This window comes from Bos taurus, chromosome 17 (genome assembly GCF_002263795.3).
Source record: "Bos taurus isolate L1 Dominette 01449 registration number 42190680 breed Hereford chromosome 17, ARS-UCD2.0, whole genome shotgun sequence".
NCBI lineage: Eukaryota > Metazoa > Chordata > Mammalia > Artiodactyla > Bovidae > Bos > Bos taurus.
Genome location: NC_037344.1, coordinates 51874433 through 51888648, shown reverse-complemented (window position 1 = coordinate 51888648; position 14216 = coordinate 51874433). Strand labels below are relative to the sequence as shown.

Below are 14216 nucleotides of genomic sequence, written 5' to 3'. Positions count from 1 at the left end.
TTCAGTGGTGTATTGGTAAGCTAGCTCTCTGAGAAGAAAAGCTTCGATTTGGAGTGTATGTCGATTCCCATAGCGTAAACACTCTGCGTGTCTAGCTGAGACGCAAGCCCACTGGACTAGTACATGAGAGAAGCAAGGTGTGGTGTAGCTTGTGTTGTCGGATGCCAGTTTTGGAGAAACAGCCCTCACACCCCCTTCTCCCCATATATGTGTCTTTATACAGGTTTGTATGAGAATCGAAAAGAGGGCCCAGTGACACTCAGGAAATTATAGCAAGGAAGCATGGGAGGTGTGGTCAGAGATAATCAACTTTTTTGTTGGAATTTTAAAAAATTTAAAAATTCTTATAATATGCCTATCATACTAAGTAACTTTTAAACATCTGTAAAAACACATCTTTCAAGTGATCTGGCTTCTTTTACACAGTCATGCCCCTGTAACTGTTCGTGCCCAAGTCTCCGTTGGCCTGGTATTTTATTATCTAACCAGAAGAGGTTTATCTCCTTTGTTTATTGGCTTCTGTTACTTTGTCTTCCCTATTCCAGATCAAAGAAAAATTTTTTAAAAAATTGAAGAGTAGTTGATTTACAATATTGTATTATTTTCAGGTGTACAGCAAAGTAATTCAGTTATATTAATATGTAAATATACATAAATATGTATATTTCTGATTATTTTTCTTTATAGGTTATTGCATGATATTGACTATAATCCCCTGTGCTGTACAGTTAATCTTTGTGGCTTATTTATGTGTAGTAGTTTGTATCTGTTAATCCTACACTCCTGATTTTTTCTCCCCTACCTAAGTCCCTTCCCCCTTTGGTAAGCATAAGTTTTTCTGTGTCTGTGACTCTATTTCTGTCTTACTTCACTCAGTGTGATAAACTCTAGGTCTAAACATGTTGCTGCAAATGGCAATATTTCATTCTTTTTTATGGCTGAGTAATATTTCATTGTATTAGATTGTTTCCATGTCTTGGCTATTGTAAATTGTGCTCCGATGATCATCAGGGTGCATGTATCGTTTTGAATTATAGTTTTCTCTGGATATATGCCCAGGAGTGGAATTGTTGGGTCATAGGGTAATTCTATTTTTAGTTTTCTGAGGAGCCACCATACTATTCTCTATAGTGGCTGCACCTACTTACATTCCCACCAACAGTGTAGGAGCATTCCCTTTTCTCCACTCTTTCCAGCATTTATTATTTGTAAACTTTTTAATGCTGGCCTTTCTGACTGGTGTGAGGTGATGCCTCATTGTAGTTTTAATTTGCAGTTCCCTAGTAATTATTGATGTTGAGCATCTTTTCATGTGCCTGTTGGCCATCTGTATGAAACAAATATTCTTTTTTGTTTTGTTTTATTTTCGGCCATGCTTGTGGGATCCTAGTTCCCTGACCAGGGATTGAACCCATGGCCCCTTCCATGGAAGTGTGGAGTCCTAACCACTGGACTGCAAGGAAAGTCCCGGAAGAAATAGATTCTTGACAAGACCATTTTTAGTTCCAATCCTGGGAAAATCTCATAAAGGCACGCTTTTCCTTTAGGGTCGACTGGATGCTCATGTACCAAGGGATGGTGGTGCTGGCCGCCAGCCAGGTGTGGTGGACCTGGGAGGTGGAAGATGTCTTCCGCAAAGTGAAGCAGGGGGAGAAGCAGGCCATGAAGAACTACGGCCAGAAGATGCACCGGCAGATCGACGAGCTGGTCACCCGGATCACCTTGAACTTAAGCAGGAACGACCGAAAGAAATACAACACCGTGCTCATCATAGACGTGCATGCCCGCGACATAGTCGACTCTTTCATCCGGGGCAGGTGGGGACCTCCCAGGGCACTGGTGTCTCGAAACCTGTCCTGTGTCATCCTCTGGGCTCTCTCAGCGTCTCTCCGTCCTGCCCCCACCGTCTACCTTCTCTTCCGTCTCAGCTCTCTCCCTCTTCTCTTATCCCCCGTTGTCACCTTCCAGCATTCTCGAGGCCCGGGAGTTTGAATGGGAAAGTCAGCTGCGTTTTTACTGGGACCGGGAACCAGATGAGCTGAACATCCGCCAGTGCACGGGCACCTTCGGATACGGCTACGAGTACATGGGTTTGAACGGGCGGCTGGTTATCACGCCCCTGACGGACCGGATCTACCTGACGCTCACCCAGGTGACTGGCGGCCTGGCTCTGGTCGGGATCATTCACCTGGGGTTATGTGTTTTTTCTCTAGGTGTGATAGTAATTGTGATGGTGTACTGGGTTGAACAGGCTTCCCAAGTGGCTCAGTGGTAAAGAACCTGCTTGCCAGGGTAGAAGAGGTGGGCTCGATCTCTTGGTTAGGAAGATCCTCTGGAGGGGGAAATGGCAACCCGCTCCAGTATTCTTGCCTGGGAAATCCCATGGACAGAGGAGCCTGGTGGGCTACAGTCCGTGGGGGGTCGCAAAGAGTCAGTCATGATTGAGCACGCATGCACTGGGTTGAACATTGTCCTCCCCACCCCAAATTCATGTCCACTCAGAACCTCAGCTATGACCCTGTTTAGAAATAGGGTCTTGGCAGATTGAATTAGTTAAGGATTGGGGTGAGAACATCCTGGATTAGAGCCCTAGTACCAATGCCTGGTGTCTGTGTACGAAGAGGAGAGAACACAGAGGCACGGAAGAGATGTGAAGACAGAGAAAGAGACTGGAGAGAGGCAGCCACACGCCAGGGAATGCCTGGAGCCACCAGAAGCTGGAAGAAGCCAGGAATGAGCCTCCCTTAAAGTCTTTGGGGGCAGTGTGGCCCCGCTCACACCTTAATTTCACTTTTAGCCTCCAGAACTGTAAGAGAACACATTTCTGTTGTTTTAAGCCAGACAATTTGGGGTGCTTTGCTCTGGCAGCCCCAGGAAACGAATGTTGATAGTAAAGGGTTCGATAGTAAAGGTCGTTCTTTAAAAATCTGTAAAAGAAGTTCCATTTGAAATATGACATACTTGCTACCTTTTGGGATCGGGGTGTTTCAAGTTCTGGTGGCCCCCCAAACCACCCTCAGTTTCAATAGTTTGCTAAGAGGAATTACAGAATTCAGTAAAGCCTTTGTGGTCATGGTTATGGTTTTTATAGGGCTTCCCAGGTGGCTCAGTGGTAAAAAAAAAAAAAGTCTGCCTGTGATGTGGGTTCAACCCCTGGGTCAAGAAGATCTCCTGGAGAAGGAAATGGCAACCCCCTGCAGTATTCTTGCCTGGAAAATCCCATGGATAGAGGAGCCTGGTGGGCTATGGGGGTGGCAAATAGTTGGACAGGACTTGACTGAACAGCAGCAACAACAGCAACAACATGGTTTTTATAGCAAATGGTTACAGATAAAAATCAGCAATGGGAGAAGGGAGACCTAGCTCCAGCAATGGGACAGGGTCTAGGAGAGACCAGGTCTAAGCTTCAGTTTCCTGTTCAACGCAACGGTCCAGACAGCATCATTTTCTCCAGCAACTATGTGTGAAGTTCTGCTGCCCAGGGAAGCCCACCGAGCCTTGGGTTTTAACTAGGGGCTTGTCATGCATACAAGACTGACCCCTCTAAATGACTGACCTTAGTCTCCAGACCCTCTCGAAGTTGATCTAGGGCTTCCACCATAAATCGCATTGTTAGACTGTCCGGCGTGGCCCAAGGTCCCCAGATAAACGAGGACTCTCTTCTGAGGCAGAACATTCCGGGGCCTTAGAGGTCAGCTCCTAGGATCTAAAGACAAAGGGCCAAACCTTTCTTTGGGCAAAATAAATCCTTCCCTGCACATATGTCCATGTTCCCATGAGCCTCAGCTCTGGGAACTGCTCGGCCTTGTCCTCAGGGCGGGTACAGAGTCCAGCATGTTGTGGAGTTGTTGGTTTACTGGTCCCTGTGTAACAGGGGGTGGGGATGGAGTGGTCAGTGGAGGTCAGTGGTCACTGTCAGAAAAGGTGCATTACCATTTATATATTCCACATAGATTGTCATGAACTGGTCATTGACACCTCCTTCCTTCCATGGCAGACAACACGTGTTTTGCATTTGACTTCTGACAGGCACTGTCCATGTATCTGGGTGGGGCTCCTGCTGGTCCAGCAGGTACCGGCAAAACCGAGACCACCAAGGACCTGGCCAAAGCCTTGGGCTTGCTCTGTGTCGTAACCAACTGCGGCGAAGGCATGGATTACAAAGTAAGGATCTGGTGTCACTTCTTCCATCCAAATACTAACCAGGCCCAACCCTGCTTAACTTCCAAGGTCAGATGAGATGGGATTCTTTCAGGATGGTACAGCTGTCGATACCCTGACATCACTTCTGGTGCCATCTTCCTAGGCCAAGAGCTCAAAGAGGACATGGGTGAAAGCATTTTATCTCATATGCTTCCAAGAAATGACATAGTGACAGCTGGAGGAATATAATGGGAAACCTTTCACCATCACGGTCTGGGAACTTAGATGTATTTCTTTGTTAGCAGCATGTAGAGCAAGCGTCTCAGACTAAATGCCCACTGGAGTCAGGTGGATAATGTAAATCAGTAAGCAGCAGACATACAATAGAGAGTGGTGGTGACTGTGGCCAACTGGAAGGCAAAGCTCCATCTGAAGGAGGTGCTGGTGTTCAGGTTAGGTCAATTGTTGCCAAGAAGAGAAGACCCAGTATTGCTGGATTTTTCAACATCTCAAGAGAAGCCAGAAATCTGAGTTTTTTTACATTAAAATTCTTAATTTTTGAAATCTTTTAATTTCTTTACCAAACAGAAATACTAGAGTCACAAATGTAGAAAGCAAAGTTATGGTTACCAGGAACTATGGAGAGGGAGGGATAAATTGGAGATCAGAATTGACACATACATACTACTATATATAAAATAGATCACTAATAAGGGCCTGATGTATAGCACAGGGAGCTCTACTCAGTACTCTGTAATGGCCTATAGGAGAAAGAATCTAAAAAACAATGGAGATATGTGTGTGTGTGTGTGCGTGTGTGTGTATGTATATAACTGATTCACTTTGCTGTACAGCAAAAACTAACAACATTATAAATCAACCCTACTCGAATAAAAATTCTTAAAAATTAAAAAAATCCTTAATTTGTGAAATCCTGTAATTGGGAACCGGAAAGGCCTTTCACAAGAGACCTTGGAAATCTTGTCAGGAAGATCCATTAGTAGAATGGCTGGCTGAATGCATCTCTGCCAATCTGATAATCATCGTTTGCTTTTAATTTAGAAAATTGTATCCATACGTGGATCGCTTGTGATTTTAAAGATGAAAATTGCCCTTGTCCTGACATTCCTTTCCTCCTAGGCCGTCGGGAAGATCTTCTCGGGCCTCGCTCAGTGCGGGGCTTGGGGCTGCTTCGATGAGTTTAATCGCATTGATGCCTCTGTGTTGTCAGTCATCTCGTCCCAGATTCAGACGATAAGAAATGCTCTGATCCATCAGTTAACCACGTTCCAGGTGAGGATAAGTGTGAAGCTGGCTCAGATCCTCCCCAGGATGGGAACGTGCGACGGTGGACAGTCATCTATCCAGACCAGGCTCCCTCTAGATGTAGATTTGCCCAACTTCTGCTTCCATGTGGAGATAATTGGGTTTCCCCAATTGATCAGCATCTTTGATAATTAAGTACTGTAATAATCTAAGAACTTCAGACATGGGACTCCCCGATGGTCCAATGGTTAAAACTCAGAGCTCCCAATGCATGGGACACTGGTCCAATCTCTGGTTGGGGAACTAGAATCTTGCATGCTTCATGGGGTGGCCAAAAAACAAATTAAAAATAAATTACAGACATGACTAATAGTGACGGGTAGGGCCATATTCTCAAGTAAATGAAGTATAAGGTTCCCTTTCAAGGTCAAAAGATGTTTTTAATGACTTCCCAAATTTGAGAAAAATTGACTTAAGAGAAATCAAGATTCTGTTGAATCAAAATGTCTTCAGTAGAAATTATTGCAATGAACAAGAAATTTTGCCTTCAGACCCGGTAAAGTTAGGGCATTATAATGACCAAGTTTTTTTTAATGTCATTTTGGATCAATAAGAACCAAATATGTGGACATTTATTTATTTTTTGGCCACAGCATGAAGCATGTGGGATCTTAGTTCCCCGACCAGGAATTGAACCCACACCTTCTGCATTGGAAGCATAGAGTCTTAACCACTGGACCCCCAGAGAAGTCCCATGTCCAAGATTTTTAAGGTTGTTATTAAAGTGAAAAGGCAATTCTAATTTTTTTTTGAGATTATACTAATCTCTCTCTGTCCAACAATACATTTGTAGACTCAAGTTTGGGACATCTGCTTTAAGTTACATCAGAGGAAAATGGATCAGAGTTTGGAGGAACGTGATCTTATGTAATGTAGGTGGCCCAGGGTGCGTTCCCTGACAACAGGGACCAGAGTGGCTGCACCGTTTCCCTACCCTGAGGCCCTCTGTGGTCCCAACGTGCTCTACCGTTCCTCTGGCCACTGTCCTTGCTCCTGCATGCCCCTCCACCCTTGTCACTTTATGACACTTGCTCTACAGACATATCAGACCCTGGGACACCAAATGCATCCCTATCTGCCTGAAACTGTCCTTTTTTTCTCCTTCACCTGAAAACTCCTATACATCCTTCAAGGCCCCACAGAGCCTCACTGGGCAATCCAGGAACCAAATTCAGCCTGGGCTGTGAGGACTCTATTGTGGGCCCCTCTGAGGCCACGTCACCTGCTTTTTCCCTGGACCTTAGTGTTGCTGGTGGTCAGAGGATTATGCAAAGTGGATCCTGTTAAACATTTGAGGATTCCAGTGAAGGTTCTAGATGGATTTCTATTCATTAGTTCTGAAACATTTTAGGACTGAGCTTACTACTGCCATGGGAGACACATTGAACCTGCAGTGCATTTGGGTTTCTAGAAGCTGTGTTTTTAAGAGCAGGCCTGTCTCTCATCTCCAGGAGATGCTCTAGGACTCACATGAGACATTGAGGCATGGATGACGGTGGTCTCAGTGCAGACTTGGGAGATAAGACAGCGGCCTCCATCCTTCGGGGAGCATCAGCTACCTGCTGGGCTGCCCTCCTGTCAGAGGCAGCCTGGGCCTCATAAAAATAAGAATTCTGTTTTCTGTCTGTCTGATGGGCCATTAAAAGAAACAAAACAGTAAAAATCTTAGTAGAGAGGAAAGTTGAGAAAGTTGAAATTCACTGTAGGCTAAAGAGACTCAAAATATAGAGAGTTCTGTACTTTGTCAGTCCATGGAGCACCTGGAGGACAAAGGCTGGTTTCTTTAAAAAAAAAAAAAAAAAATATATATATATATATATATATACACACACACACACACATTTATATATTGATTTGGCCATGCCAGGTCTTAGTTGTGGCACACAGGATCTTTAGTTGTGTCATATGAACTCTTAGTTGTAGCTTCCTGGATCTAGTTCCCTGACCACGGATCGAACCCCAGGCTCCCTCCATGGGGAGCTTAGCCGCTGGACCACCAGGGAAGTTCCAAGGCTGGTTTCTCAAAGGATGCTGAGGTGGGATTCTGGTGGCAAAGGTCTGGGTGACACCCGGGCAGCCAGATGGGGATAAAGGTGGGAATGGGAAGAGAAGTGACAATTAACATGAATGAAAATCCCACATTGTACAAAGTGATGGGCTATCCACGAAAACGAGTAGCCACATGGCTCCCCAGGCCACCTTTCCCCTGGCAGGCTGGCCGGCAGCATAACCCTTCCTTCCTTTGCTCTTGTCCCCTAGTTTGAAGGGCAAGAGATCTCCCTGGACTCCAGAATGGGCATCTTCATCACCATGAACCCTGGCTACGCGGGCCGCACGGAGCTGCCCGAGTCGGTGAAGGCTCTCTTCCGGCCGGTGGTGGTGATCGTGCCGGACCTGCAGCAGATCTGCGAGATCATGTTGTTCTCCGAGGGCTTCCTCTGGGCCAAGGTGAGGTGCCCCCAGTTCCCCGTGGGCCTGAACCCCATCTGAGTCTGCACTCAGACTGGGGCCTGGGCCATTTTCCTTCTGTGTGACTCTTCAAATAGTTTTGCTTGGTCTTGCTCCCTCCTTTTTTATTTATTTATTAAACAATGAATGATAGATGCTTTGGGAACAATTAATTTTTTTTTTTTTTTTTTTTTTTTTTTTTTTATTTTATTTTATTTTTTTTATTCTTCCAATTTTATTTTATTTTTAAACTTTACATAATTGTATTAGTTTTGCCAAATATCAAAATGAATCCACCACAGGTATACATGTGTTCCCCATCCCGAACCCTCCTCCCTCCTCCCTCCCCATACCATCCCTCTGGGCCGTCCCAGTGCACCAGCCCCAAGCATCCAGCATCGTGCATCGAACCTGGACTGGCAACTCGTTTCCTACATGATATTTTACATGTTTCATTGCCATTCTCCCAAATCTTCCCACCCTCTCCCTCTCCCACAGAGTCCATAAGACTGTTCTATACATCAGTGTCTCTTTTGCTGTCTCGTACACCGGGTTATTGTTACCATCTTTCTAAATTCCACAATTAATTTTTTTTATATGCATTTTATCTATTAGACTGCACTGGGTTTTAGTTGTGGCATATGGGATTCCAGTTCCTTGGCTAGGAATTGAATCTGGGCCCCCTGCACTGGGAGTGTGGAGTCTTAGCCACTGGACCACTGGGGAAGTCCTCTCCCTCCCTTTTTAAAATGACAACTTTAATTGGAACCATTTGACTCACAGGAGGTGGGGACAGGAGTCCAGAGAGTTCCAGGGACCCCTCATCCAGCTTCCTGCAGCGATACCCTCAAATCTGGGAAAATTACGTGGACACAATGCTATTAACTCACGTATGGGCTTTATTTGCGTTTCACCAGGTTTCACCTTCTCTCTCTCTCTCTCTGGTGTGTGTGTCTAGTTCTGTGACATTTAATCCCACGTATAGAGCAACTGGAGCCACAATCTGGACACAGAACTGTCCCATTATCACAGAGAAACTCCTATGTCACCCCTTAATGGTGGCACCCTGCCCCCTACTCTAACTCACAACTGCCAGTCATTCTCTATCACTACAGTTGCATCACTTCTAGAATGTTCTATGCATGAAATTATACAGCGTGTAACCCTTTGAGGTGGGCTTTTTTCACTAAGCCTCATGCCCTATGTGGCTTTCAAAGTATATTGCTATATTTAAAATGGATAACCTACTGTACAGCATGGGGAACTCTGCTCAATGTGATGTGGCAGCCTGGGATGGGAGGGGAGTTTGGGGGAGATTGGAGACATGTGTATGTATATCTGAGTCCCTTTGCCTTCCACCTGAAACTGTCACAATGTTGTTGGCTATACTCCAATATAAAAATTAAAAGTTCAAAAAAATAAAGTAAGCTATGAGCAAAACAACAACAACAACAACTTTTCTTAACAAAAGCAAAAATATTTAGGGATAAATGCCTTTATCATGTCTTAAAATGTATATAAAAAATTGTACACATACATTTCCACAGAAGGTTCTGGAAAAGGTGCAAAATAGCAAATATTTTTAAAATAAAGGATTGTTAGGTTGCTTCCCTGCAATGTTTTGGTGAAAGCCCTTATTGACAGTCCTCTTGTCTAGGTTTTGAGCCAGAGACGAGAGAGCTCTGGTTCTCGGTTTTCATGCGCAAGCTCCCCATGCCATCCCTAGGGACAAGCAGGTTTTGAATCCTTGATGTAGACCAGGTGAATGACTCGTCCTCAAAAATGGTTACAAGAAAACTTTAATAACACGTTTAGTTCAAAGGAAGCCAGTTTCTGAGTATAATCGCCATGATTTAAAACATTGGATGAATTCTGTTCTTCAAGGTGATTAAGATTTTCCTTGGCACTCAAGGACTGTCATCCAACTTTGCTAAGGCTGGTGTACTTTTCAGTTAGATCCTGGGTTTGTCACTGTGAAAAATGAAGGTCCCATCCTGGTATTTGTTTCAGGCAAGAGCATCTTGCCTGTATCTGTTTGTAGAGCAGCTTCATCTGAACATCTTTATGTCACTTTTCTTTGTGTCATAATGTTCCAGTGTTTTCAGGGCATTTCCTTCATGTATTTTTTCAATATCTTTTATCACAAAAGACTCTGGCCAAAAAGATGACCGTCCTGTATAAGCTGGCCCGGGAGCAGCTCTCCAAGCAACATCATTATGATTTTGGACTCAGAGCCCTGAAATCGGTATTGGTGATGGCTGGTGAGCTGAAGAGAGGCTCTTCTGAGCTTCGGGAGGTAGGGGCCATGTGCACTAAGCTCTCTGGGTTTTTATTTGGTTCACGGGTATCAAACGAATGCTGGGATGGAAGTGCCAGGGAGCACAGGTCAATCAAGAAAAAGCTTTCCTTTTTTAAATATAGTTTTATTTGTTTAAGTCTTTCTTTTTTTTTTTTTTTTAAACTTTAGTTTTGGCCGTGCTGGGCTTCATTGCTGTACGGGCTTTTTCTCTAGGCACAGCAAGTGGGGGCTACTCTCTAGTTGCGGTGTTGGGGTTCTCATTGCAGTGGCTTCTTTTCTTGTGGAGCATGCGCCCTAGGGCATGCAGGCTTCAGTAGTTGCGCCTCCCAGGCTCTAGAGCCCAGGCCAATAGTTGTGGCACATAGGTCTAATTGCTCCATGTCAAGTGGGATCCTGGACCAGGAATTGAACCCATGTCTCCTGCATTGGCAGGTGGATTCTTTACCACTGAGCTACCAGGGAAGCCCAAGAAAAAGCTTCATGCTTAGCTGTCACTTCGTTTACCTGGCTGGCCTTCATTTGGTCTCTCCTTCATTATATTGTTTTCTTCTAATCTGACTTATTATTGGCAAGTTCATTGTCTTCACAACACCAATGTTTGTAACACTTCAATGATAATAATCGATCTACAATTGCAGGGTGGTGAGATGGAGGGGTGGGGATGAACAAAATTCTCAAGAAAGCATGAACATGAGTTTTTTTCCTCTTTGCAATAAAAGCCAGAGGAACAGTCATGTTTCTTTCACATGGGGCTTCCTCCAAAACAGAGCTCAATAGATGCTGCTCTGTGGGCAACAGACTCATGTGTTTCTCCAGAAACTCTACTTGCAGTGCTCTATGTTTTATATTTCATGTAAGGTTTCATTGTCTATTTCATAGGACCATTTCTAGACTAGCCCTGGGGTCTTCTGGAAACATCTCTGAAGACATGTGTTTCATTCCATGCAGGATGTGGTGTTGATGAGGGCCCTTCGAGACATGAACCTGCCCAAGTTTGTGTTTGAAGACGTGCCTCTCTTCCTTGGTTTGATCTCCGACCTGTTCCCTGGACTGGATTGCCCTCGGGTTCGCTACCCTGATTTCAATGATGCTGTGGAACAGGTGCTTCAGGAAAATGGCTACATCATCTTACCTGTCCAGGTAAAGTGGTGCTGAAGAGGAGAGTTCACTGACCTTCTCTGGGTCCTTTCCATTTATTTTTCATTTAAAAAAATTGTAAAATGCACATAAAATTTCCTGTCTTAGCCACTCCCCACCCCTACCCCCATTTTTTATTGTGATAAAGTACACACAACATAAGATTTACCATCTGATCTTACATCTTATCCATTTTTAGTGATGTTAGGTATATTCATGTTGTTGTAAAACAGATCTCCAGAACTTTTGCATTTTGCAAAAGAGAAACTCTATTCCCATTAAATAATAACTCTTATTTCCCTCCCTCAGCCCCTGGTAACCTCCACTCTCTTTGACTCCTCTGGGAATCTTATATGCGTGGAATCATACAGTGTTTGTCCTTTTGTGTTTGGCTGATTTCACTCAGCATCATGTTCTCAAGGTTCATCCACATTGTAGCATGTGTCAGAATTCCCTTCCTTTTTAAGGCCGAGCAATATTCCATTGTATGTATATATCATCTTCCAACTGGCGTAATGTGATCAGATAAGTTTTTTTTGGGGGGGGGGTTCGATCATCTAAGGTTTTCTTCCTCCCCTACCTTTTTACCCCAGAGTCATACTTACAAAAAAATTAAATTAGATATTACAAATGGAATTTTGATCACCTGAACCCTGTGAGGTTGTATATGTTGTCTGTAGGCCATAAATTATTGCCCAAGTGTTCTGCTGAGGGTGTCAACTCCCCAAGCTGCAGGGTCGGAATGACTGCCTCTGGATGGGCCACCTTGGGGCATCAGACTGCCCAGAAGTCTCAGGCAGGGGTATTGGGTACCAACCACAGATGAGAGAGCCCTCTGCAATTTTTCTGGCCTTGGTGGTTTCCTCTACAGGGAGTTGTTTGAAGAGATGTGTTTTTTGGTTGGAAATGTAAAATGGTGTAGCCACTTCATAAAAGTCTGATGGTTCCTCAAAAAGTGAAACTTAGTGTTACCTTGCATGCATGCATGCTAAGTCGCTTCAGTCATGTCTGACTCTTTGCAGCCCCATGGACTATAGTCTCCAGGCTCCTCTGTCCATGGGATTCTCCAGGCAAGAATACTGGAGTGGGTTGTCATGCCCTCCTCCAGGGGGTCTTCCCAACCCAGGGGTCAACCAGGTCTTCTTACATCTCCTACATTGGCAGGAAAGTTCTTTACCACTGGTGCCACCTGAGAAGCCCAGAGTTACCATATGATACAGCAATTTTATTCCTAGGTATAAACCCAAGAGAAATGAGAGCATATTTATCCACATGAAAACTTGTCCACAAATGTTCATAACAGTGTTATTCATAATAGCCAACAAGTGGAAATCATACAACAGACGAAGAGATAAACATAGTGTCATCCATCCATATAATGGAATATTATTTGGCCGTAAAAAGAATGAAGCACTGACACAGGCTACGCTGACGATAGTGTATAGCACGATACTAAGTGAAAGAAGCCAGACACCCAAGACTACACACTGCACGATTCCATTTCTATATTCCATTTATATTGAGAATGGGCAAAGCCATAGAGACAGAAAGCGGGCACTTGGAGCTGGGGGCAATGGGCTTGGTAGACATGACTAATGAGCACGCGGGTTTTATTGGGAGACTGATGAAAATGTTCTAAAATTGAATGTCATAATGGTTTCACAAACTTTCAAATATATTAAAGCCACTAAATTGCTGAAACACTTTAAATGGGTGAACTGTATAGTATGCAAATTCTAGCTCAATAAACCTGTTTTTAACAAGAAGGTATGTTTTAACCCAGCTAATGTTTGTCCCACAGGTGGATAAGGTGGTTCAGATGTTCGAGACCATGTTGACTCGCCACACGACGATGGTGGTGGGGCCCACGGGAGGGGGCAAGTCCGTGGTCATTAATGCTCTGTGTCAGGCCCAGACCAAGTGAGTAATGGTGTCCATGGGGAGGGCTTGGTTGCCAGGGTGGTTTCAGGTGAGATCGGTGGTGTATTACTTGGTCCCACTTTGTTCTCTGATTTCCTGGGAGATTACATTGGTCCCAAATAGCCCCCTTTAAGCCCAGAGCATCTTTTTTTTGGGGGGGGCATGCCTCAGGGCTTGTGGGATCTTAGTTCCCTGACTAAAGATGGAACCCATGCCCCCTGCAGTGGAAACGTGGAGTCCTAACCACTGGACTACCAGTGAAGTCCCCAAACCAGAGCATCTTAACTTGTTTCATTGCTGATTTAGTTGATATATTTTAGTAGGCAAAACAGTGAGCCTTTTGTCCATCAGGCTGTAAATAGGTTTATTTATGAAATGATTATTTCACCAGCTATCTTATAAAGATGTTTTGAAAATTAGCTTGGGTTGTATTTTCTTGACGTTCAGATTCCTTTAAAGCCAGCCAGGACCCACACCATTATGCAACACTATTATGGTATCAGAGTGGCCAAAAAGAAAGTCACCTCCCTAAATGCCTTGTCATCGCCAGCCTTGCAAGGGCTGTATCTCTTGAAGGAAAACGTGACCTCACACTCCTAGTATAGAATGTCACAAAGACCTGTGGTGAATCAACCAATACTCCTATACTGAAAATGAGTTTTCTGATTCTCACTTTTCTCCTAAGCAGTCACTTCCCAGGTAGCGCTAGTGGTACAGAACCCATCTGTCAATGCAGGAGACATAAGAGACTCGGGTTTGTTCCCTGGGTCAGGAAGATCCCCTGGAGAAGGACGTAGCAACTCACTCCAGTACTCTTGCCTGGAGAATCCCATGGACAGAGGAGCCTGGTGGGCTGTAGTCCATAGGGTTGCAAAGAGTCTGACACAATTGAAGCGATTTAGCACACATGCAATCACTACATTGCAGAAAGATTTCAATACAT

At 44.4% G+C, this 14216-nt stretch overlaps 1 protein-coding gene across 1 annotated transcript in view; it reads left to right on the top strand.

The window, feature by feature from the left end:
• Nucleotides 1-14216, top strand: part of DNAH10 (dynein axonemal heavy chain 10) — a 158671-nt gene that overhangs the window by 64078 nt on the left and 80377 nt on the right. Inside the window, exons 31-38 of the mRNA XM_024977691.2 lie at nt 1548-1817; nt 1969-2152; nt 4030-4164; nt 5284-5436; nt 7729-7917; nt 10067-10213; nt 11165-11356; nt 13155-13273. Of these exons, the coding sequence (XP_024833459.1) occupies nt 1548-1817; nt 1969-2152; nt 4030-4164; nt 5284-5436; nt 7729-7917; nt 10067-10213; nt 11165-11356; nt 13155-13273 (1389 nt within the window). The remainder of the gene's footprint in view (nt 1-1547; nt 1818-1968; nt 2153-4029; nt 4165-5283; nt 5437-7728; nt 7918-10066; nt 10214-11164; nt 11357-13154; nt 13274-14216) is intronic.